The 26077-nt window shown below is 41.9% G+C and overlaps 1 protein-coding gene across 2 annotated transcripts in view; it reads left to right on the top strand.

Annotated features, from left to right (window-relative positions):
• FNTB (farnesyltransferase, CAAX box, beta) overlaps nt 1-26077 on the top strand; it is an 89083-nt gene that overhangs the window by 7273 nt on the left and 55733 nt on the right. For both annotated transcript variants that reach the window (XM_007531722.3, XM_060174823.1), the window contains exons 2-3: nt 8162-8226; nt 25542-25614. In XM_007531722.3, the coding sequence (XP_007531784.1) occupies nt 8162-8226; nt 25542-25614 (138 nt within the window). The remainder of the gene's footprint in view (nt 1-8161; nt 8227-25541; nt 25615-26077) is intronic.

Raw genomic sequence — 26077 nt, 5'->3', positions numbered from 1 at the left:
AGCCTCAGGCATGACCATTATGCTATCTACCCCCATCCTCAGGTGCCTTCTTTGTGGAGTACTCTATCTCCCCTCTTACTTCTTCACATCTTCAGGTGTAGGAGAAGATCAAATACCCAGAGTGTATATTTTTCTTTATGGTTCCTCTACACCTGCTCACAATAGCTAGTTCGTTTCTAAACTCTGCTCAAATCACCTACTTTGAATGTGCCATCTGTTTCCTACCAGGACTAAGAGAAATCCATCAGTGGGCACAGTTTAACTAGCATTTTAACCAGCTCATTTAAGTCACTGTTGAGAGTAGTCTGTGATGCTGTGAGTTTGGGTCAAGGAAACCAATTAAGAGGTGGTTACTCCAGATGAGTCTAGTTTAGCTCAGGACTATGGTAGTAGAGATAATGAGTGGTCAGATTGTGGGCAATTCTTTTTCAGAAGGTCTCTCTTGATAAACTGTTTCATTAGTTTCATTACTGAACTCAGTGCATAGAGAACCACTTCTGACTTTAGAAAGCACAGTGTGGCTGGGTTGTTAGTGGTCATCTTTAAAAAAAAATTTTTTTTTAATACTTATTTTCCCTTTTGTTGCCCTTGTTTTTCTTTTTATTGTTGTTATAGTTATTGTTGTTATTGGTGTCATCGTTGTTAGATAGGACAGAGAGAAATGGAGAGAGGAAGGGAGGACAGAGAAAGGGAGAGAAAGATAGACATCTGCAGATCTGCTTCACTACCTGTGAAGCAACTCCCCTGCAGGTGGGGAGCCCGGGCCTCCAACCTGGATCCTTACGCCGGTCCTTGCACTTCACGCCAAGTGCATGCGCTTAACCCGCTGCACTACCACCCGACTCCCAGTGGTCATCTTTTTTTTACTGAGCAGTTATCACATTGCTGATGATCTGTGATTCAGGCCAATAGACTGATACTGATACAACCCCAGCAGTCATACCCTTCCCCAAAATAGTTGTTTATAGGAGAGTCTACTATTCTTTTAGTTTGCCCATGAACAGAGATGAAATAATCTTCCATTTGAAATCACATGTTATATTAGACAGCATTCAGTTAAGTGACATTTATCTTCAGCGACTATAGAAAAATGATTAATCTTAGTCCCTACCTTCAAAACATTTTTAAGGTTTATGTATTTGTTTTATTTGATAGAACCAAGAGAAATTGAGAAAAGGGAGACAGGGAGAAAGATATATCTGCATCAGGTAGGGGCTGGGGGCTTGAACCTGGGTCCTTGTCCAGAATTTTTTTCTCTTGGATAGAAAGGAAGTATATGTCTGAAGCAATCACAGAATAATTGACAAAGTTATATAATTAAGTGCTAAATTCTGACTGAATTGAGTGCGAATTTGAGGGAGTAGAATGGTTTCTTATAGGCTGAAGCTGTCAGGACTGCTTCATGGAGACTGGAATGGGGTTGGGCTCTAAAGGATGAAGATGGGGGCAGCCATCCCAATCCCAGTAGGAGAGGCCTGTATGAGAAGAATCCAGTCTAGTGGGAATAGCGAATGCAGGGTTGTTGTTTGGGAAGAACTTGGGCCAACTGGATGGGTGGGGCTGATGGAAGTAGGGGTGGAAATGAACAGCCAAGCAGAGGAGCTGACTGACTCCAAGTCATAGGCATTGCGACATTGCAGATGCTGATGGCGGGAATGTTAGATGCTCAGGAATAAATCCGGTACTCCTGCCTGTTTCAAGGTATAGCCTTCAAAAATTATTAAATCGAGTGGAGCAAGTTGCTAAATATAATCAAGGTAACCAGTTGTTTTTTTTTTTTGTATTTGTAATGGAAGGGGCCAGAGTTCTACTTAGTTAAATAATCAGTGGGCTAGCTATGTGAGTCCATTTCTTTTGTTAAGCATATGTCCCAACTGAAAAGCAATTCCAGATATGAAGGACTTCCTGTTTTCCCTATTCAGCAGTTCCCAAACATGTTTTTTGTTTTTATGTCAGCTTGAATATATGTGTACTTTTAGGTAAGTGGGTAAACAAGTCAAATGCCTACTTACAAAGTTTGCATTCTAGGGCCTGGGTTGATAGAGCACAGCATTTGCATACCCAAAGACCCCAAATTCAATCCCTAATACCACCATATGCCAGAGCTGAGTGGTGGTCTTAGTGTTTCTGTCATTTTCTAGCTTTCATTAAACACACACACATACAAGAAGACTTTATTAAAGTGGAAACATACCCAACTAGAAAGAAAGGGAGAGGAAGAAAAAGTGGGTAGTGGGTGGACTGTCTCCCAGAAATAAGTGCTATAAATAAAATAATTCCTTAAAAAGTTGCATCTTAAATTTGGTTGCATGCACCTATTTAAATTTAGTTGCATGCATCTACTTTATAAAATTATGCTGATTTAGAAATACTGTGTCCTTTTTCATAAACCACTTGTCTTCAAAATCTTCACATTTTCATCAGCTATTTTTCTCCAGACCATACTTTTACTTTTCTGAGATTCTGTGAGTGAATATTTCACCCCAAAGTACAAGTACCCACTTGCATATCATTAGAATAATTTTGTTTTTGACAATGTCTTATCTTTATGTATCTGCAATCACTACAACTTTACCCTTTTGTCAGTTAAAACAATTTTTTTTTTAATTGCCACAAGGGTTATACATGGAGTTCAGTGCCTGCATGATGAATCCATCACTCCCTGCAGCCACCCCCCGCCACCTTTTTCTTTTTATTTGGTAGGACAGAGGGTAGTTGGGTGGGGCAGGGAGAGAGAGAGACAGAGAAAGAGAGACAGACCTGTAGCCCTACTTCATTGATCATGAATTTCCCCCCTGCAGGTAGGGAGTGGGGGCTTGAACCCTGGTTCTCACACACTATAATTTGTGTGCACTACCAGGTGCACAACCACCTGGTCCCAATTTGCTACTTTTTAAAATGACAGCTTACCATGGAATTCAGGGGAGCTCATATCCCCAGAAAAATTACCACATCTGCCTTAAATTTGCCTTCCTTCACTGATTCCATTAGCACACACACTAGAACCAGATGTTGACTGAGACTACTTCACACTGACTTGTCAACCCCAGCTGGTCCTTTATATTCTACATAAAGAATCAGAAGTACTTCCCACAGCAAGAGGCCTAGCTTTAGGTCTTTATCTGCTTTCCCCATGTCTTCCACACTAAATTTCTTTCTCCCTTTCCCCATCCCCTCCCTCCCCTTCCTCCCTCTCCCTTCCTTTCCCCTCCTTCCCCTCCCCTTTCTCCCTCTCCTTCCCTCCCTCCCTCCCCTTCCTCCCTCTCTCCCTCCCCTTCTTCCGCTCCCTCCCCCTTCCTCCCTCTCCCTTTCCTCCCTACTCTTTCCTCCTCTCCCTCTCAGTCCCCTCCTTTCCCTTCCTCCCCCTTCCTCCCTCTCCATTCCCTCCTTCCCTCCCCCTCCTTCCCCTCCCTCCCCCTTCCTCTCTCTCCCTTCCCCTACCTTCCTCTCCCCCTCCCTCTCTCTCTCTCACACACACACATACACACATCATTACTCCACTACCCATGGAGCCTTCCCCACTGCATAACATTAACCTGGTGACCTCAGGCATAGTAAGGATGAGCTATTATTTATATGCATATAAAAATATCTTTCTCTACCTATCTTAGGTACTTCAGTCTGAAACTAGACAGGCCAAAGACAAGTTAACAAGAGAAAAAGTTAGATGTATTCACATTTGCACTGCACATAGGAGAATTTATTGATGAGTAAGCAAAGGAGATATACATTTGGGCTTAAATTCCGTCTCTAAATGAAACAAAGAAAAGGGGATTGGTACTTTTGAGTCCAAAATTTAAGGGCCCAGAAATGTATTAGGGCAGGTTGTTGAGAAAGGTTTGTTATGCAAATTTAAGTTGTTGCCTTCTCTTCTGTTAACAGAAAGAGGCTTTTACTTCCCTTTAAAGAGTGAAATGTTTTTACAAAAGGAAATTTTCTTTTTTTTAAATGTTTTTTTCAAAGATATTTATTTATTATTGGATAGAGACAGAAATGGAGAAGAGAGGGGGAGATAGAGAGAGAGAGACAAAGAGACACCTGCAGCCCTGCTTCACCACTTGTGAAGTTTTCCCCCTGCAGGTGGGGACCAGGGGCTTGAACCTGGGTCCTTGCACACTGTAATGTGAGTACTTAACCAGGTGCTCCACCAACTAGCCCCAAAAGGAAATTTTCTTTATAAATGTAAATGTTATTTTTAAATATTATATATATATATATATATATATATATTTATTTATTAATGAGAAACACAGAGGAGAGAGAAGGAGCCAGACATCACTCTGGTACATGTGCTGCTGGGGATTGAACTCAGGACCTCATGCTTGAGAGTCTGCTACTTTATCCACTGCACCACCTTCCAGACCACATAAATGTAAATGTTCTTGACTGGAGGAAAATTCAGGCTGTTTTAAGAGCCTTTCCTGTACCTCTTGGTTCACAGTTTTATGCTGAGGTCAGCAAACTACTGACACTGTATTGTGAGAAGAGGGGGGATTCCTCATGGACTCAACTAAAATCAGATCAAAAGCACATACTTGAACCCAGGATGCTTAGCAGTAGAACACCTCCCTTATTTGCTTGAGGTACTGGTTTTGCTCTTCAGCACTGAGCAATGAGAGCAATGAGCAAAAATGAGAAAGAACTCCTTGGATGATGGGTCAATGCGCTGTGCTATGTTGCTCATAAAAAATAAAGTGGCGGGCAGAGGGTAGATAACATAAGGGCGGAGGGTAGATAGCATAATGGGATGCCGGGCTAGCATGGGGTGCTTCTTCCTGGGCGCGTACTCTCTCGGTTGGAGAGAACTTGACCGGAGCCAGCCTGGGATGCTACTCACTCAGCAACACAGGAGATAGATGACTCAGGAACCAAACACGTGGTGTGAGGTAATGCAGCCTTTATTGATTAGAGACTACCCTTTGTTTTTATAGGATAGAACCGAAGTGGCAAGTTGGAAATGGAAATAGCTAGGAAAGGGGGTGGAGAAAGGCAAAAGTGGGCTAGGAAGGTATAAACTTCCTTAGCAACTGTTGTGATGGTTTTAACTGGTGGGATTAATGTTACCCTGCAGGCAGGGCGGGTTTCAAAGAAGCTAGATCAAAGGAATGGAATGGGTGGGGATCTTTCAGGCAAAACAATGATTATGTAAATAGGCCATATTATCAGCAATGCAGGGTGGAGCAGGGGGAGCTGGCTTAATGCCCAGCATCGGTTATGCAAACAGACTCTCATGCCTAAGGCTCCAAAGTCCCAGGTTTAATCCCCCCACAAAACCATAATCCAGAGCTCAACAGTGCTCTGGTTAAAAAATAAAAAAATAAATTAATTAATTAAAAATAAATAAATAAAGTGGCGGGAGTCGGGCGGTAACACAGTGGGTTAAGCACACATCGTGCAACGCACAAGGACCAGCTTAAGGATCCCCCGGCTCCCCACCTGCAGGGGAGTCACTTCACAGGCGGTGAAGCAGGTCTGCAGGTGTCTCTCTTTCTCTCCTCCTCTCTGTCTTCCCCTCCTCTCTCCATTTCTCTCTGTCCTATACAATGACATCAATAACAACAATAAAACAAGGGAAGCAAAAAGGAATAAATAAATAAATTTTTAAAATCTTTAAAAAGAAAACAGTTTAAAAAAAAAAGCACTGATCAGCTCTGGTTTACGATGGTGTTGGGATTGAATTTAGGACTTCAGTGCCTCAGGCATGAAAATCTTTTTGCATAGCTATTATGCTATCTCCCTCACCAAATAAAATAAGATTAAATTAAATTGAATTGGGGAGATGACTCAACACTCGAGCACATACGTAAGATCCTAATTTTAACCTCGAGCACCACATTAAAAAAAGTACAATGCGATTAGGCCTATGATCAGTGGTCCATACATGCAATTTTTCTCTTGTCATCATTCTCCCAAACAATACAGTATAACACCTATTTCCTTAAACATTTACATTGCACTTGGTATTAATCTAGAGATGATTTAAAGTATACAAAATAATGTGTTATGTTGTATGCAACTGCTGTATCATTTTTCTATAAGAGAATCAAACAGCCATGGATTTTGCTATCCCTGAGGGTTCTGGAGCCAGTACCCTTTGCATACATATTGAGAAGTTACTACATTTTGGGATGGTATATTCTGTTTTAGACTTTGACTTCAACAAACATGAAACCACTCTGTATTTTTTTTTTTTCACTGCTACCAGGGTGCCAGCACTATGAATCCACAGCTTCCCGCAGTATTTTTTTTTTCTTTTAAGATTTTATTTATTAATGAGAAAGATAGGAGAAAGAACCAGGCATCACTCTAGTACATGTGCTACCAGGGATTGAACTCAGGACCTCATGCTTGAGAGTCCAATGCTTTTCCCACTGCCATCTCCTAGAATACTCTTTCTTCTTTTTTTTCTTTTTTACCAGAACACTCTTCAGCTCTGGCTTATGGTGGTGGTGCAGGGGATTGAACCTGGGACTTTGGAGCCTCAGGCATGAGAGCCTCTTTGCATAACCATTATGCTATCTACCCTCCACCCATTTTTTTTTTTAAGTAGATAGGACAGAGAGAAATTGAGAGGGAGGGGGAACTAGAGAGGGAAAAATAGACACCTGCAGACCGGCTTTACCTCTCGTGGAGCAGACCCTGTACAGGTGAGGAGCCAGGGCTCTAACCCAAATCCTTGATACCTTAACCGGGTACACCACTACCCAGCCCCCTGTGTTGTTTTTTTTTTTAATTGCCACCAAGATTATTGCTGGGGCTCCATGCCTATACTACTGAACATCCCTGGAGGTCATTTCTTCTCCTCCACCTCCTCTTACTTCCTCTTCCTTTTCTTCTTTTTCTTTTTTATAGGACAGAGAGAAATTGAGAGGGGAGGAGGAGATAAAGAGGGAGGGAGAGAGATAGAAAGATACCTACAGCCCTTGCTTCAACACTCCATGAAGCTTCTTCCCCTGCAGGTGGGGAGCAGGAGCTTGCACCTTGGTCCTTGTACATGGTGATATGTGCACTTAATCTTGTGTGCCACCACCTGGCCCCCAAATTATCTTATTTATTTTGGATCTAGAGAGAAATTGACTAGGAAATAGGAGACAGAGACAGAAAGGCACCTGCAACATTGCTTTATTACTTTTGTAGCCACCCCCCCCCCCACAGGTGGGAACCAGGGGCTTGAACCCAGGTCCTTGTGCAAGGTAACATGTGCTCAACTAGGTGTGCCACTGCCCAGCCCCTCAAAACAACTCTGTGCAGAGACACACTGGGCCTATGCCACGTTAGAAGCAGGGGTAAGATTCAGATGAAACTAGTTTTACCTCATGACTGAAGAACTCCAGAGATGTATTGTTAAGGATTAGCATTTAGTTGTATTATGTATTACAAGGGACTGGGAAGCCTGGCCTAGGGCCCTAATGCTAAGTATATTATTGTTTTGACAGGGAAATAAATAGGGTCTAGACAACTGACTTTTAAAAAAATACTTATTTTCCCCTTTTTGTTGCCCTTTTTTATTGTTGTTGTAGTTGTTGTTTTTATTGATGTTGTCATTGTTGGATAAGACAGAAAGAAATGGAGAGAGGAGGGAAAACAAAAAGGGGGAGAGACACCTGCAGACGTGCTTCACTGCCTGTGAAGTGACTCCCCTGCAGGTGGGGAATCAGGGGCTCGAACCAGGATTCTTATGCTGGTCCTTGCGCTTTGCGCCATGTGTGCTTAACCCGCCTGACTCCCGACAACTGACTTACTAATAGCTTTCAGAACAGCTTCTTTGTAAGTACTGACAGTATGAAGTATGACCCTTGACAGGGATACACTGCATATTTGAGAATGACCAGTTAGGGGGTATTTGAACATCTTCATAGAGCAGGCAAGGATGATTCTTTCAAATGAAATGTTTTTGTCTTCTTTTGCTCCCTAAGTAATTGGTGCTAGGGAGCCAGACACCAAGACTGCCATTAGTTTGAGTATTGTGGACTAGTTATTTGGGATGCCAACACAGTACAGTATATTCCCTTTTTGTCCCAAGTTTGTCATCCTGCAGAACCTCTGCATGTAGTACCATGAAGAACAAAACCACACCAGTCAATCCAAGCCAACAGACATCTGTTGATAGAGGTCTCATCTGTATTTCTTTTCTCTCTCCCATCTCGTTCATCCTTACCAGGCAAAAGTTGAAGAAAAGATTCAAGAGGTCTTCAGTTCTTACAAGTTCAACCACCTTGTCCCAAGGTAAGCTGTGGTTAGAAACCTGGGGTGGTGGTGGTGGTAGGAGACACTCTTTCTTCCTTAAACTTAAGAAAGCACTAGGGTAAGTCCCCTGTGAGACTGGGTTCTGGATAGCTGGGTATGCTCATGGCCCTTCTTCTATGACAATACTATTTGGAGTAGAAGCTCCATTTGAGTGGAGACCTCTGGTGTTACTTGGGATACCCCCCACCCCCACTCCAAGGCCAGAGCCCTGCATCTGAGACTGGGGAGGGGAACATCATGTTTTTGTTGATTTTTAAAAACTATTTATTTGATAAAACAGATAAATTGAGAGGGAAAGAGAGATAGCTGCAGCCTTGGTTCACAGCTTGTGAAGCTTTACCCCTGCAGGTAGGGACCAGGGACTTGAACCTGGGTCTTTACAGCAGGCTAACACATGCACTTAACCAGGTGTGCCACCATCTGACTTCTTTCTGTTGCTTATTTGTGATCTGTTGCTCTGGTGTTCAGGTCAAGACTCTCAAAGTCTTCTTTATTCCTTTATTTTATCTTTTCTTTCTATCATTCTTTCTTTTTTGTTTGTTTGCTTGTTTATTTTAAAGAGAGATACAGAGGCCGAGTATTGCTTAGCTCTGGCTTGTAGTGGTTCTGGGAATTGAACCTGGGACCTCAGAACCTTAGGCATGTAAGTCTTTTGCATAGCCATTATGCTATTTCCTCAGTCCTTTTTCATTTCTTTCTTTCTTTTTAAAATTTAAAAAATATTTATTTATTTATTTTCCCTTCTGTTGCCCTTGTTGGTTTTTATTGTTGTTGTAGTTACTATTGTTGTTATTGATGTTATTGTTGTTAGATAGGACAGAAAGAAATGGAGAGAGGAGGGGAAAACAGAGGGGGAGAGAAAGATAGACACCTACAGACCTGATTCACTGCTTGTGAAACAAACCCCCTGCAGGTGGGGATCCGGGGACTTGAACCGGGATCCTTAACGCTGGTCCTAGGGCTTCATGCCACGTGCGCTTAACCCACTGCGCTACCGCCTGACTCCTTTCCTTCATTTCTTTTTAAAATTTTATTTTATTATTAGTTTTATTTATTGGATAGAGACAGCCAGAAAACAGCCAGAGGGAAGGGGATGATAGAAAGGGAGACAGAGAGGCACCTGCAACACTGCCTCACCACTTGCTAAGCTTTTCCCCTGCAGGTGGGGACCCGGGGCTCAAACCTGGGTCCTTACACATTGTAACATGTACGTTCAACCAGGTGAGCCACCACCTGGCCCCTCTTTTTTTTTATTTTTTAAAAAGATTTTATTTATTAATGAGAAAGGAGGAGAAAGAACCAGACATCACTTTGGTATATATGCTGCTGGGGATTGAATTCAGGACCTCATGCTTGAAAGTCCATTGCTTTATTCATTATGCCACCTCCCAGACCCCTCTCCTCTCCCTTTCCCTCCCCTCTCCTCTCCTCCTCCCCTTCCCTCCCCTCCCCTCCCCTCCCCTCCCCTCCCCTCCCCTCTTTTTTTTTTTTTTTTGCTTCCGGGGTTATTTTTGGGGCTTGGGGCCCGCACCACAAATCCACTGCTCCTGGAGGCCATTTTTTTTCCCTTTTGTTACCCTTGTTGTTTAAGGTTGCTTTGGTTATTATTGTTGGTGTTATTGTTGTCATTGTTATTGGATAGGACAAAGAGAAATGGATAGAGGAGGGGAAGACAGAGGAGGAGAGCAAGATAGACACCTGCAAACTTGCTTCACTGCTTGTGAAACAAACTCCCTGCAGGTGGGGAGCAGGGGCTCTAACCAGGATCCATATGCGGGTCCTTGCACTTTGCACCATGTGCACTGATGGCGCTGCGCTAACGCTTAACTCGCTGCACTACCACCTGACCCCCTCTCTTTCTCTCTCTCTTTTTATATTTATTTATCTTCCCTTTTGTTGCCCTTGTTGTTGTTGTTGTTTATTTTTATTTATTTGTTCCCTTTTGTTGTCCTTGTTGTTTTATTGTTGTAGTTATTATTGTTGTCATTGTTGTTGGATAGGACAGAGAGAAATGGAGAGGGGAGGGGGAAGACAGAGAGAGGGAGAGAAAGATAGATACCTGCAGACCTGTTTCACCGCTTGTGAAGTGACACCCCTGCAGTTGGGGAGCCAGGGCTTGAACCAGGATCCTTATGCGGGTCCTTGTGCTTAGCACCACCTGTGCTTAACCCGCTGCGCTACAGCCCGACTCCCGTTGTTGTTTTTTTAATATTTATTTATATATTCCCTTTTGTTGCCCTTGTTGTTTTCTTGTTGTAGTTATAGATGTCGTCGTTGATTGATAGGACAGAGAGAAATGGAGAGAGAAGGGGAAGACAGAGATGAGGAGAGAAGGATAGACACCTGTAGACCTGCTTCACCGACTCCCCTAGCGACTTCCCTACAGGTGGGAGCCGGGGCTTGAACCTGGATCCTTACGTGGGTCCTTGGGCTTTGCGTCACGTGGCTTAACCTGCTGCGCTATCGCCAGACTCCACTCTTTCCCTTTTTCTCTTTTTTTTTTCTTTTTTTTATTTTTTTATTTATTTATTTTTTTAATTTTTAATTTTTTATTTAAGAAAGGATTAATTAACAAAACCATAGGGTAGGAGGGGTACAACTCCATACAATTCCCACCGCCCAATCTCCATATCCCACCCCCTCCCCCGATAGCTTTCCCATTCTCTATCCCTCTGGGAGCATGGACCCAGGGTCATTGTGGGATGGAGAAGGTAGAAGGTCTGGCTTCTGTAATTGCTTCCTCGCTGAACATGGGCGTTGACTGGTCGGTCCATACTCCCAGTCTGCCTCTCTCTTTCCCTAGTAGGATGGGTCTCTGGGGAAGCTGAGCTCCAGGACACATTGGTGGTGTCTTCAATCCAGGGAAGTCTGGCCGGCATCCTGATGACACCTGGAACCTGGTGACTGAAAAGAGAGTTAACATACAAAGCCAAACAAATTGTTGTGCAATCATGGACCCAAAGCTTGGAAAAGTGGAAAGGTAGTATTAGGGAGGTACTCACTGCAAACTCTAGTATACTTCTGCTTTCTTACTTTGGTGCCATACTCCAAACTCAGTCAATTTCTGCTTTGCGTTTCTACTTTTTTTTTTTTTTTACATGCATAACATTCCCCAGATTCCCATTTAGCAATACAACCCCCACTATTTAATTCATCATTTTTCATGGACCTGTATTCTCCCCACCCACCCACCCACCCCAGAGTCTTTTACTTTGGTGTAATACTCCAATTCCATTTCAGGTTCGACTTGTGTTTTCTTTTCTAATCTTGTTTTTCAACTTCGGCCTGAGAGTGAGATCATCCCATATTCATCCTTCTGTTTCTGACTTATTTCACTCAACATGATTTTTTCAAGGTCCATCCAAGATCGGCTGAAAACGGTGAAGTCACCATTTTTTACAGCTGAGTAGTATTCCATTGTGTATATAGACCACAACTTGCTCAGCCACTCATCTGTTGTTGGACACCTGGGTTGCTTCCAGGTTTTGGCTATTACAAATTGTGCTGCCAAGAACATATGTGTACACAGATCTTTTTGGATGGATGTGTTGGGTTCCTTAGGATATATCCCCAGGAGGGGAATTGCAGGGTCATAGGGTAGGTCCATTTCTAGCCTTCTGAGAGTTCTCCAGACTGTTCTCCACAGAGGTTGGACCAATTGACATTTCCACCAGCAGTGCAGGAGGGTTCCTTTGACCCCACATCCTCTCCAGCATTTGCTGCTGTTACCTTTTCTGATGTGTGACATTCTCACAGGAGTGAAGTGATATCTCATTGTTGTCTTGATTTGCATTTCTCTGACAATCAGAGACTTGGAGCATTTTTTCATGTGTTTCTCGGCCTTTTGGATCTCTTCTGTGGTGAATATTCTGTCCAATTCCTCCCCCCATTTTTGGATGGGGTTATTTGTTGTCTTGTTGTTGAGTCTGGTAAGCTCTTTATATATGTTGGTTATTAAACTCTTATCTGATGTATGGCATGTAAAGATCTTCTCCCATTCTGTGAGGGATCTCTTGATTTGGGTAGTGGTTTCTTTTGCTGTGAAGAAGCTTTTTAATTTGATGTAGTCCCATAGGTTTATACTTGCCTTAGTCTTCCTTGTAATTGGATTCGTTTCATCGAAAATGTCTTTAAAATTTATGTGGAAAAAAGTTCTTCCAATATTTTCCTCTAAGTATCTGATAGTTTCTGGTCTAACATCCAAGTCCTTGATCCACTTGGAATTTACTTTTGTATTTGGTGAAATACAGTGATTCAGCTTCATTCTTCTGCATGTTTCAACCCACTGTTTCCAACACCATTTGTTGAAGAGACTCTGCTTTCCCCATGTAATAGTCTGGGCCCCTTTGTCAAAGATTAGATGTCCATAGGTGTGGGGCCTCATTTCTGGGCTCTCAATTCTATTCCACTGGTCAGTGTGTCTGTTCATGTTCCAGTACCAAGCAGTTTTGATGACAATGGCCCTATAATACAGTTTGAGATCTGGCAGTGTGATGCCTCCGGTTCTGTTCTTTTTTCTCAAGATTGTTTTGGCAATTCTAGGTCTTTTCTGGTTCCAGATAAACATTTGTAGCATTTGTTCTATTCTCCTAAAAAATGTGCTTGGGATCTTGATGGGGATAGCATTAAATTTGTAGATGGCTCTGGGTAATATATTCATTTTGATGATGTTAATTCTTCCAACCCATGAGCATGGAATATCTTTCCACTTCTTTGTGTCTTTTTCAATTTCTTTGAGTAGTGACTCATAATTTTCAGTATACAAGTCTTTCACTTCTTTGGTTAGGTTTATTCCTAGATATTTTATTGTTTTTGTTGCTATAGAAAAAGGAACTGATTTCTGGATTTCAATTTCTTCTAACTTAGTGTTTGCATAGAGGAATGCCACTGACTTTTGAATGTTAATTTTATAGCCTGACACAGTACTGTATTGCCTGATGATTTCCAAAAGCTTCTTGCTAGATTCCTTAGGTTTTTCCATGTATACTATCATGTCATCTGCAAATAAGGAGAGTTTGACTTCTTCTCTTCCAATCTGTATTCCTTTAATTCCTTGCTCCTGCCTGATTGCTATGGCAAGAACTTCCAACACTATGTTGAATAGTAATGGTGATAGTGGGCAGCCCTGTCTAGTACCTGATCTGAGGGGAAATGCTTCCAGTTTTTCACCATTGAGTATGATGTTGGCTGTAGGTTTGCTATATATAGACTCCACTATCTTCAGGAATTTTCCATCTATTCCTATTTTTTGTAGTGTTTTGATCATAAAGGGATGTTGTATTTTGTCAAAGGCTTTCTCTGCATCTATTGATATGACCATGTGGTTTTTGGTCTTGCTTTTGTTGATGTGGTGGATCACATTGATTGATTTACATATATTAAACCAACCTTGCATGCCTGGGATAAACCCCACTTGGTCATGATGAACAATCTTTTTGATATACTGCTGTATCCGGTTGGCTAGAATTTTGTTCAATATTTTCGCATCTATGTTCATCAGAGATATTGGTCTGTAGTTTTCTTTTTTGGTTGTGTCCCTGTCTGCTTTTGGTATCAGGGTGATGTTGGCTTCATAGAAGCTTGCAGGGAGTATTCCAGTGTCTTCAATCTTCTGGAAGACTTTTAAAAGTAGAGGTGTTAGTTCTTCTTTGAAAGTTTTGTAGAATTCATTTGTAAAACCATCTGGTCCAGGGCTTTTATTTTTGGGAAGATTTTTGATAACTGTTTCAATTTCATTAGCTGTGATGGGCCTGTTCATGTTGTCCACTTCCTCTTTACTTAGTTTTGGAAGTTGGTAGGTATCTAGGAAATCATTCATTTCTTCCAGGTTCTCTAACTTGGTGGCATATAGTTGTTCATAGAAGCCTCGCATGATATGTTGAATTTCTGCAGTGTCTGTTGTGATATCTCCTCTTTCATTTACTATCCGATTTATTTGGGTCTTCTCCCTTTTTTGTTTTGTGAGTCTGGCTAAAGGTTTGTCAATTTTGTTTACTCTTTCGAAGAACCAACATTTACTTTCATTGATCTTTTGTATGGTTTTCCTATTCTCAATGTTATTTATTTCTGCCCTAACTTTAGTAATTTCTGTCCTTCTGGTTGCTTTAGGGTTCCTTTGTTGTTCTTCTTCTAGGTCTTTAAGATGTGCAATCAGGCTGTTTATTTGTGCCTTTTCTTGTTTCCTAATGTGTGCTTGTATAGTTATGAACTTCCCTCTTAGGACTGCTTTAGCTTGTCCCAAATATTTTGATAGCTTGTGTCGTCATTTTCATTGAACTCTCGAAACATTTTAATTTCTTCCTTGATTTCCTCTTTGACCCAGAAGTTGTTAAGAAGTGTACTGTTGAGCTTCCACATTTTGGCACTGTTACTAATCTTTTGTTGATTGTTAAGTGTTAGTTTAATTCCACTGTGGTCTGAGAAGATGCTTGGGATCATTTCTGTGCTCTTGAATAGGCTGATGCTGTCTTTGTGGCCTAACATATGGTCTATCCTTGAGAATGAGCCATGTGGATTTGAGTAAAATGTGTATTCCAGTTTCTTGGGATGAATGACTCTGAAAATGTCCAATAGTTCTAGTTTATCTATCTCTTCATTTAGCTCCCTTATGTCTTTACTGATTTTCTTCCTGGATGATCTGTCAAGTTGAGATAGTGGGGTGTTGAAGTCCCCTACTATGATTGTGTTACTGTTAATATATTGCTGTAGCTCTTTCAGTAGAAGTTTGATGTATTTAGATGGCTTCTCATTGGGTGCATAGATATTAATAATTGTTAAGTCCTCTTGATTGACTGATCCTCTGAGCATTAAGTAGTGTCCATTCCTATCTTTTTTAGTCTTATGTATTTTAAAGTCTATCATGTCAGATATGAGAATAGCTGTTCCTGCCCTTTTTTGTGGGCCATTGGCTTTAATGATAGTTTTCCATGCTTTCACTTTAAGTCTGTGTTTGTCTTGTTGCGTTAGGTGAGTTTCCTGTAGACAACATATTGTTGGGTTGTGTTTTCTGATCCATCTTCCTACTCTGTGTCTTTTAATAGGTGAATTCAGGCCATTCACATTTATTGATATCAAAGATTGAAGATATTTTAACGCCATTCTTGTAGAGTTTTAGAGTGTTTTGATATATGTTCTATTTGTGGTGGTCTGGTTGTTTATAGGAAACCTTTCAGAACTTCTTTCAAGGCAGGCTTGGTGATGGTTGCTTCCTTCAACTGTTGCTTGTCTGAGAAGGTTTTGATGCTTCCATCTAGTCTGAATGACAATCTAGCAGGATATAGTATTCTTGGCTGAAAGCCTTTCTCATTGAGCACTCGATAGATATCTTGCCATTCTCTTCTGGCCTGTAGTGTTTGTATGGAGAAGTCTGCTGCTAATCTTATGGGTTTTCCTTTGTAGGTGACTCTTTGTTTTTCTCTTGCAGCCTTGAGGATCCTTTCTTTATCCTTATTCCTTTCCAATCTAAGTATGACATGTCTTGGTGTCTTTAGGTCTGGGTTAATTCTGTTTGGGACCCTCTGGGCTTCTTGAATCTTTATGTCTTTGGTGTTGTCTAGACTAGAGAAATTTTCAGCTATTATGGCCTGGAGAACGCTTTCTTCCTCCCCTTCTCTTTCTTCCTCTGGTAAGCCAATAATGCGTATATTGTTTCTTTTGAAGTCATCCCATAGGACTCTGTTGTTGTTTTCAGCATCTCTTAATCTCTTTTTGAGATCTCTTACTTCTTCTTTAGTTGTCTCTAATTCATCCTCAATCTTGCTAATTCTGTCTTCAGCCTCATTGATTCTATTCTCTCTGCCCACTACTGCTTTCTGGAGTTCATCTATTTTGTTGCCCTGCTCTGATACTGTTTTAGCTTGTTCAGCTAGTTGCCTTCTTAGTTCAGCAATTTCAGCTTTCAGCTCTCTAATAACCATGAGATTATTAGAATTTTCTTCCATATTCTCATTTGTTGTTCCTGCAGTTCTGATTACAATTTTTTCAAATTCTTTACTCACTCCTGTTATTATTTCCTTAGCTAATGTTTGCATGTTGAACTCGTTGTTTTGTGCTTCGCCCTCTGGAGGACTTTTAGCTGGACTCTTGTCCTGGTTCGAGTCTCCATTATTTTTTCTTGTTGTTTTAACCATTTTATATAAGTTAACAGTTTTTTCAATCCCTGAGTTGGAGTTCAGTGGTGTAAAAGCCTTTTTTTTTTCCCCCTGTAGGCTATGGTAGCCTGAGGGCTTTTAAACTATCAGTAGGCTTCTTGGCTTAATCAATGACTCCCGACCAAGAGATAAAGCAGGGTGTGGCAGAGATAATCCAGTGGTTATGCAAAGAGACTTTCACAGCCCTTCAGCTATGCCACCGAGTTATAGGTCTTCTCCTGAGTTTCCCGGTTAGATCTCTGTGCCCTGGTGTCCCTCCCTGTTGCTGCTCCAGATTCTGAGGGTAGTAGCAATGGAGACTCAGAGTTGTACTTGGTGAGTCTCTGGGGAGTCCTTTCCTCCCTTCAGCTGTCCCCTTGTTGGTGGAGCAGACTGGAGGTGGTGTCTCCACTGACAGACTGTCGAACTGTTAGCAGTCACTTAATCTCTCCTTAGGCCCCTCTCTCCTCTCTGTCACCAGCCACGCGTCTTTGTACTCACGGGTGATTTACTGGGTTTCTGTGGTCATTCTAGTCCTGTCTTGTTTCGGTCCGGGTGGTCTCCTTTGGTATTCCTAGTTGATCCGGGAGAGGAGAGGAGAGGAGAGAAAGCGATCTGCTGCTCATAGCTCCGCCTCCGGAAGTCGAATCTTTATCCCTTTTTTTCTTTTTTTTATAATTTTTCTTTTTTATTTTTTTTCCTCCAGGGTTATTGCTGGGCTCGGTGCCTGCACCATGAATCCACCGCTCCTGGAGGCCATTTTTCACCCTTTTTGTTCCCCTTGTTGTTGTAGCCTCGTTGTGGTTATTATTATTGCCATTGTTGATGTTGTTCATTGTTGGATAGGACAGAGAGAAATGGAGAGAGGAGGGGAAGACAGAAAGGGGGAGAAAGATAGACACCTGCAGACCTGCTTCACCACCTGTGAAGCAACTCTCCTGCAGGTGGGGAGCCGGGGGCTCGAACCAGGATCCTTACGCTGGTCCCTGCGCTTTGCGCCACATGCGCTTAACCCACTGCGCCACCGCCCGACCCCTCTCTTTCTCTTTTAACCAGAGCACTACTGCACTATTCAGCTCTGGCATATGGTGGTGTGGGGGATTGAACCTAGGACTCTGGAGCCTCAGGCATGAGAGTCTCTTTGCATAACCATTATGCTATCTACCCGTGCCCTCTTTTCCTTTTCTTTTTCTTTTTTATGTTTTTATGCTTAGTTGGTGTTATCTAAAGATTTCTTTTATAGAAAATGGTTTCATATAAAATGATATATATAGAGATGCTAGAAGACTACTTTAGTGAACACAGAGCTGAGGATTGAACTAGGAGCCCAGGCATGCAAGTTTTATGCTGTACTATCCAAGCTATTTTATCTTGTATTCTCAAAGTTCTTTTTCATATTCACTTTGGAACAGATAGGGTGGTAGTGAGACTAAATAGACTCTTTTAATGTTTATTATTTGGCTGGGAGAAGGTAAGTAGCTTCTCCTAGCCTGGCCCTCACTGGTGATTGTGCAACAAATCCCACAGATGAAATTTCAAGTGAGGGGGGCCAGGTGGTGGTGCACCTGGTTGAGCACACATGTTATAGTGCACAAGGACCCGGGTTCGAGCCCCCGGTCCCCACCTGCAGGGGGAAAGCTTCACAAGTGGTGAAGCAGGACTGCAGCTGTCTCTCTGTCTCTCTCCCTCTATATCATCCCCTTCCCTCTTGATTTCTGGCTGTTTCTATAAAAAAAAAAAAAAAAAAAGAAATTTCAAGTGAGGAATATTCCTTTTGTTTTCCTTGGCACTTAGCAAGTTAAAGTCTTCTAAGTTCTTTGATGTCAGAACTTCCAAAAAGGAGTTTATAAATGGAAACTTATTTAATCTGAACCATTGTTTTCTCTTTTATTTGTTTCCATTTATAATGTATCACTTTAGATTTTCATAAGGTCACTTCATTCCTTTATTACCATTTCTTTTGTAATTACAGATTATTTCTCTGAGGCCATCAGAACTTTTTAGCCATCAGAACTTAGTAATTTGGAGATAAAAAAAGAACTTAGTAGTTCAAAACTGTGTGTGGTCATCATTTTCTTTTAATGATACAGTAATTTCCCTTGACAATCTCTGAACAAGCTGCAGGCTGATTCACCCTGGATTGGCAGCTGAAGAATGTGAAGTTCAGCCAACAAATTTACCATATCCCCTAACTTCCTGAAACCTCCTTATAGATTAATTCCTGGCAACTCTGGGTACTTCTACTAGAACATTAAAAATAGCTCTATCCTGCAGTTCATTTTGCCGCTGTTTCCTTGGTGGGGGGTTATGTGAGCACCTCTCTGAAGATTCTGATTGGTCAGAGTAGAAAACCAGGGTCTGGGTGGCAACACACTCAGTAGAACACACGTGCTATCATGAATGAAAGTCAGGAGTCCCCCTGACCCCTATCTGCAGGGGGCAGCTTCACAACTGGTGGAGCAGTGTTACAGTTGTATCTCCTGTCTGTCTGTCTCTTTCTCTCCCACCTCTCTGTCTCCCACTCTCTATCAAAGTAAAAGGGGAAGAAAAAAAAGACACCAAAAGCAGTGGAGTCCTCATGCAGCCACCAAGCCCCAGCTGGTGGCAGAAAAACCATTGGAAACCAGTGGTAGTAAACCATTAGGAAAGGCCAACTGGAAAAAGGAGAAGGCAGAAGGAAAGGTTATCTTCTTCATCTTTCTTCCCTGAGAAAGGAAAGAAAGAAAACATAAGCCAACTATACTAGAGGAGTCTTTTGCCAAATAGCTAAACTAAATGTCTGCTTTAAAACTCAGACCGAAATAAATGCACCACAGCTGAACATCTGCAAATGATGCCTTTCATTTAAAGTGCTCTGGGAGAAGAAATTTTCTGCTCGGTACAGGCTGAGCTTCCCCAGAGATGGTGGGATTTGGTGATGGTAAGGGGTGTGATTGTTTTGGGGTGGTGGTGGGGTACTTTGTGCATAGCAGGTGCATGCTTAGTGACTCACCAGGTTGGGTTCTGAGTCACTGGTCTACTGTGTGTGACTGTAGACACACATTTCCTTTATGATTCCAGAGACCTTTGATTATTTGCCATTCTTGAACTCACCATCAAATCAGAGCTCTTGGACTTTCCTCTTATTCTTTCTGAGAGGTGAAAGGAAATGGGAGTTTATGTCACTGGAGACACTGTGTTTGGAGAGTGATGGTAGTGATAAGGGAGTAAAATCCTCTGATTCATATATCTTAGTTCAGTGTGGGAGGAAAATAAAGATGCTCCTCTTGGGTTTGAAGCCTATGTGATGTGGCTCAATCACATATCTGTCATCCAGAACATATCAAGAGTCTGGCCATATTTCAGAAATCCGACATTTCCCATTATATCTTTGTTGCCTATGAAAATGAGTGTTTTAAAGGAGGCCAATTAGCATCTTATGTTCCAGCATGGTAATTAATATTAGTGATATTACACATCTTGGCTGAGTGACTAAGACTGTTAATCAACATGTCAATGTTAGGCTGAGACCAAACATTATGGAGTACATTTAAAAAAAATTTAATTAATTTATTTTTATTAATGAGAAAAATAGGAAGAGAGAGAGAGAGAAAGAACCAGACATCACACTGGTACATGCGCTGCCAGGGACAGAATGACCATGTAAATAGACCACAGCGTCAAGCAATGTAACAGAAGGGATCCCAGAAGCAGTACTAGAAGCACACCAACAATATATAAGTCTATTTTGTCACTTCCCAAATCTCAACCACTTTGTTATCCTTTGTACTGGAGAATGAAGAAATTGATACTGGGGGGGTGGGGGGCGGGGGTAGATAGCATAATGTTCATACAAAGAGGCTCTCATGCCCGAGACTGAAGTCCCAGGTTCAATCCCTTGCATCACCGTAAGCCAGAGCTGAGCAGTGCTCTGGTAAAAAACAAAAAAGGTTAAAAAGAAATTCATACTGGGGTGGAGAGTAGATAGCATAATAGTTATGTAAAGAGACTCTCATGTCTGAGGCTCCAAAGTCCTAGGTTCAATCCCCCACACCACCATAAGCCAGAGCTGAACAGTGCTCTGGTAAAAAAGAAAAGAAAAGAAAAGAAAAGAAAAGAAAAGAAAAGAAAAGAAAAGAAAAGAAAAAACAGACTGATACTGTAATCATTTATATTGCTTTTTCCAAGTTTCTTACACATAAGTTCATCTTCCTTCATACTCTCTCTCCACTGACTTAGTATATAAATGTCAGAGGCTTATCTATGGGCTAGAAGTTCCAGGCTTTAGTGAGTTTAAAGCCTTTCCAGAAGCCAGGTTTGGAACCCTTGGACTCTCATCTGTCATAACCAGTCTGAGTTTTCAGTGATGCTCCAAGCTTAGGGGGAGGAAGTATGTTTGCTGTCATTCTGTTCAGCCATAATAAATGTAGACTCATTCATACCCCTCACTTATTTGACAACAATATCTAGAGGGCCTCTGATGGGCCAGACCTCATTAAAGGTCTCTTGACTCCTCCTTATCCTTGTCCATCATCCCCATCCTGCTCTTCCAGAGTCAGCACATATGGAGAGATATTTCACTGATTCACTTATCTCTTTCAGTTCCCTTATGCCTCTGCCTTCTGCTCTTCAGGTCTTGCCGGTCCTGATCTTACCATCGCCCCCCCACCCCCAACCCCACTGCTGCTTCTGCTAAGGAACCCTAGTCAACTTTCCAGGAAGAAAAGAAATCACATAACAGTATCTGCTAAATGACTTCACCAAACACACTATTTAACTAAAGCTAGGTCTTCACCACGGCTTTATAATCCCCTTTATAGTCTGTCCTGTAGATTCCCTAACACATCCACACTGGCCAATTCACAGCTCTCCTATAAGCCTGCTGCCTTGTTCCTGAAAAATGTGGCCTTCTTACATGAACTTCCTTGGTTTCATCCACCTCTACCTCAGAGGTCTGTTTAGCTTCCCACTCTCACCCATCAATTCTGTGTCCGAGACTGTAGACTTCTTCCATACTGCCACTCACTTCTGCTGTACTCTCCATCCCAACCCTGCCCCTCTCTAGTTCTTTGATAGATTTTTTGTGGGCTTCAGTCTTTTCAGCATCTCTTCTTCGCTTTCAGGCATGTCCACCTCTCCTCTTTTTGAAACCTCTGCCTTTACTTCAGTGACCCCCTCAGGCTACCAGCCAGTTGTCTTTCTTAAAAAAAAAAAAAAAAAAGCTTGGATCATGACTTTGGTTTCTTTCTTGTATTTTTTTTTAACATTTTATTAATGAGAGAGCTAGGAGGCTGAGTAAGAAAACCAGAACATTACAGGTCCAAGAAGGATGACAGAAGACCTAGTGGGGGTTGTATTGTTATATGGGAAACTGGGGAATATTATGCATGTACAAACTATTGTATTTACTGTTGAAAGTAAAACATTAATTCCCCAATAAAGAAATAAAAAATAAAAATAAAAAAAGAGAAAACCAGAGCATCACTCTGGTACATGTGCTGCTCAAGATCAAACACAGGCCCTTATGCTTAAGAGTCCAATACTTTCTCCACTGCTTCGCCTTTTGGACCACCCTGCTTGTAGTGTTCTTTCCAACCCAGTCAGTTCAGTGTGTTGTAACAGAATGTGATCTAGAAAAGGCAAATCTGACCTTTTCTTTCCTATGTCTAAAGTACTTAAAAACAAAGATTTGCCTAAGGGTTGGTATGGTAGTTGACCTGAATAGCATGCCTACTTTTTCATGCACATGGTTCAGGTTCAAGTCCAGCCTTCCTCTACAGGAGAGGAAGCACTAGCACTACAGTACCCTCTCTTTCCATGCCTTTCTTTCTCTCTTCCTACTTGAAAAAGTCAGTTCAGAGTATGAGGCCCAAATGACAGTAAAGTATATTTTGGCTCTTTTTGGGGTACCAGTTTTAATGAGATTTACTTATTTATATATATTTTTAAATTTTTTAATATCTTTATTTATTGGATAGAAACAGCAATCAAGAGGGAAGGGAGTGACAGAGAGGGAGAGAGTCAGAGAGACACCTACAGCCCTGCTTCACCAGTCACAAAGCTTTCCCCCTGCAGGTGGGGACCGGGGGCTTGAACCTGGGTCCTTGCGCATTCTAACATGTGCGCTCAACCAGGTGTGCCACCACCTGGCCCAAGATTTGCTTATTTATTTTAAATGTATAATTCACTTACTTTTGGTGCATTTACAGAGTTGTACAGTCACCAAAACAGTTGATGTTAGAACATTTCATCACCCTAAAGAGGCTCTGTAGTGGCCCAGGAGGTAGCACAGTGGATTAAAGCATTGGACTCTCAAGTATGTGGTCTTGAGTTCAGTCCCCAGCAGCACATATGCCAGAGTGATGTCTTTCTCTCTTTCCTCCTATTTTTCTCATAAATAAGTGAGATATTAAAAAAAAGAGAGACGCCGTATAAGCCCTTTGCTATCACTCCAGTTATTTCATGCTCCTCAGCCCCCAGAAACCACTTACAACATGTGAATTTGCTTATTCTGAACTTTTTTTTTTTTTAAAAAGATTTTATTTGGGGAGTCGGGCTGTAGCACAGCGGGTTAAGCGCAGGTGGCGCAAAGCACAAGGACCGGCATAAGGATCCCGGTTCGAACCCCGGCTCCCCACCTGCAGGGGAGTCGCTTCACAGGCGGTGAAGCCGGTCTGCAGGTGTCTATCTTTCTCTCCTCTTCTCTGTCTTCCCCTCCTCTCTCCATTTCTCTCTGTCCTGTCCAACAATGACAACAACAATAATAATAACTACAACAATAAAACAACAAGGGCAACAAAAGGGAATAAATAAATAAAATAAATAAAAAATAAAAAAAGACTTTATAAAAAAAAAGATTTTATTTGTTTATGAGAAAGACAAAAGGAGAGAAAAAGAACCAGACATCACTCTGGCACATGTGCTGCTGGGGATCGAACTCGGGACCTCATGCTTGAGGGTCCAAAGCTTTATCACTGCATCACCTCCTGGACCACATGGACTTTCTATATAAATGGGATTATATAATATGTGCTCTTTTGTGACTGGATTCTCTTATATAGTATGATGTTTTGAAGACTTTTTATGGAATACACTGGCTCCTGTTTGATCTTTGTTTTAAAATTAGATTCCATGGTCCAGAAGGAGGCTCACTGGATAAAGCATTAGACCCTCAAGCATGAGGTCCCAAGTTCAATCCCCTGCAGCACATGTACCAGAGTGATGTCTGCTTCTTTCTCTCTCACCTCCTATCTTTCTCATTAATACATAAAATCTTTAAATAATAATAATAATAATAAAATCGGATTCTCAGTCTAGTACCCAGGGAGATGATTCAGCATTAGAGTACAAAACTTGTATTCAGATTTTTCTCTGAATTCCTGTGCCACCCCATGTCTCCTATGACGAATGACTCTCAGTATGTCTGTGTCATCTGGATCCTGCTCCTGAGTCTCACCTGTGTTTCCAACAGTAGGGTGGACATTCTTACACTGCCTTAAAATTCTGTACATAGTCCAGTGGGAATTCAACAGACGTTGAGTTGAATATCTAGAAAAGAGCTTTCTTTTTTTTTTATTATTATCTTTATTTGATAGAGACAATGAAAAGTTGAGAGGAAGGGGGAGATAGGGAAGGAGAGAGACAGAGAGATACCTGTAGTCCTGCTTCACCACTTGTGAAGCTTTTCCCCTGCAGGGGCTTGAACCTGGGTCCTTGTGCATTGTAACATGTACACTCAAACCAGGTGTGCCACTACCCAGTACACCTCTTCTCTTCTCCCTTCTTTTCTTCTCTTTCTCTCTCTCTCACTTTCCTCCTCTCTCTGCCAGCAAGGTTATAGGTTATTATATTTATTATAATAAACCCACCACTCAGTGACCATTTAAAAAATTTTAAAATATTTATTTATTTTCCCTGCTGTTGCCCTTGTTTTTTTTTTATTGTTGTTATTGGTGTCATCATTGTTGGATAGGACAGAGAGAAATGGAGAGAGGAGGAGAAGACAGAGAGGGGGAGAGAAAGATAGACACCTGGAGACCTGCTTCACTGCCTGTGAAGCGACTCCCTTGCTGGTGGGGAGCCAGGGGCTTGAACCGGGACCCTTACGCCAGTCCTCTCGCCACATGCGCTACCGCCCAACTCCCCGTCTTTTAAAATATATATATATTTTCCTTTCTTTTATTTGATAGTACAGACAAGTTGAGGGGAAGAGAAAGAAAAAGAGACACTTGCATATCTGTTTCATTGCTTGTGAAGATCCCTCTACAGGGGGCTGGGAGTTTGAACCCAGATTTTACACATGGTAACATGTGCTCAACCAGGTGTGCCACTTTACCTTTTCTGTAATCATCAAGCATAGTAGATGCCTTAACATTCTTTTTCTTCTCCCCCCCCCCCCCTTTCTTTCCCCTAATCACACTGGCCCCTTCTGTGAGACCAAGCAAGAGCCACCCCCTCCTTTGCCCTGTCCATGCAGGTGGCCACGGGCGGCACATTCCATCTTTGAACAAACACAGCTGACAGCAGTGCCAAGGAGAGCAACTTGTAGAATTCAAGCTTGACCCTCCGGTCACGCCTGTGGGTCATCATGTGGGCGGTGGAATTTCAGGGAGAGAATAATAGAAGAATAATTGAGGGACAGAGAGGTTACAATCTATAGACCTTAGAGATGTGGCCCTAGAAGAAATGACTAGAATGGTGAAAGCAAACCAAGTCAGGGAGGTGGCCAGGCTCAGATGTAACTTGCTTACGGAATAGGGAGCCACAAGATATTCTCAGTTAGAATCTTGGAGGAACTTTGGGTGATTTGTCAAAGCCTGTCTATGTGGGTTCACTGTAACTTCTCATTTGGCCCCAAGTCTCCTGCCATGAACAGAGAGTGCCTCACCCCCAGCATTTGCCAGCATGGTTTTCAGATACTTTAGGACTTTCACATGCTGATCTCTTTACTCTGCCGTAGACATCCTTGGGAGTCCAAAGCTTTATCACTGCTCCACCTCCCAGACCACCTAGACATCCTTTGGAACTAAAGAGATTGCTGGTTATTCATTGATTGACTGGAACATTAGGGAAGTTTGTGTCCTGAAATTGAAGGAGAATGTGTGTGTGTGAGGGTACTCACATTTTCTTCAGTGAAGTGGAAATATAAGTTATTAGAATAGGGCTGTAAACTCTTATTCTTTCCAGGCTTATTTTGCAAAGGGAAAAGCACTTCCATTATCTGAAAAGAGGCCTTCGACAACTGACAGATGCCTATGAGGTAAGCATGCTGCCCCAGAACTCTTAACTCTTTTTCTTTCTTTTCTTCCTTCTTCCTTCCTTTCTTTCTTTCTTTTCTCTCTCCCTTTCTCTCTCTCTCTTTCCTTATTTTTTAAAAAGATTTTTTCTTTTGTTGCCCTTGTTTTATTGCTGTTATCATTGTTGGATAGGACAGAGAAATGGAGAGTGGAGGGCAAGACAGAGAGGGGGAGAGAAAGATAGACACCTGAAGACCTGCTTCACCACTTATGAAGCGAATCCCCTGCAGGTGGGGAGCCTGGGGCTTGAACTAGGATCCTTATGCTGGTCCTTGTGCTTTGCGCCATGTGCGCTTAACCCATTGCACTACCACCCGACTCCATCTTTCCTTATTATTATTTTTTTAACTTTTTTTACTGAGGGATTAATGGTTTACAGCCAACAATAAAATACAATAGTTAGTACATGCGTAACATTTCTTATAA

Source organism: Erinaceus europaeus, chromosome 16 (genome assembly GCF_950295315.1).
Source record: "Erinaceus europaeus chromosome 16, mEriEur2.1, whole genome shotgun sequence".
Classification (NCBI taxonomy): domain Eukaryota; kingdom Metazoa; phylum Chordata; class Mammalia; order Eulipotyphla; family Erinaceidae; genus Erinaceus; species Erinaceus europaeus.
Note: the sequence above shows the minus strand (reverse complement) of the source record. Positions and strands in the feature narration are given on the sequence as shown.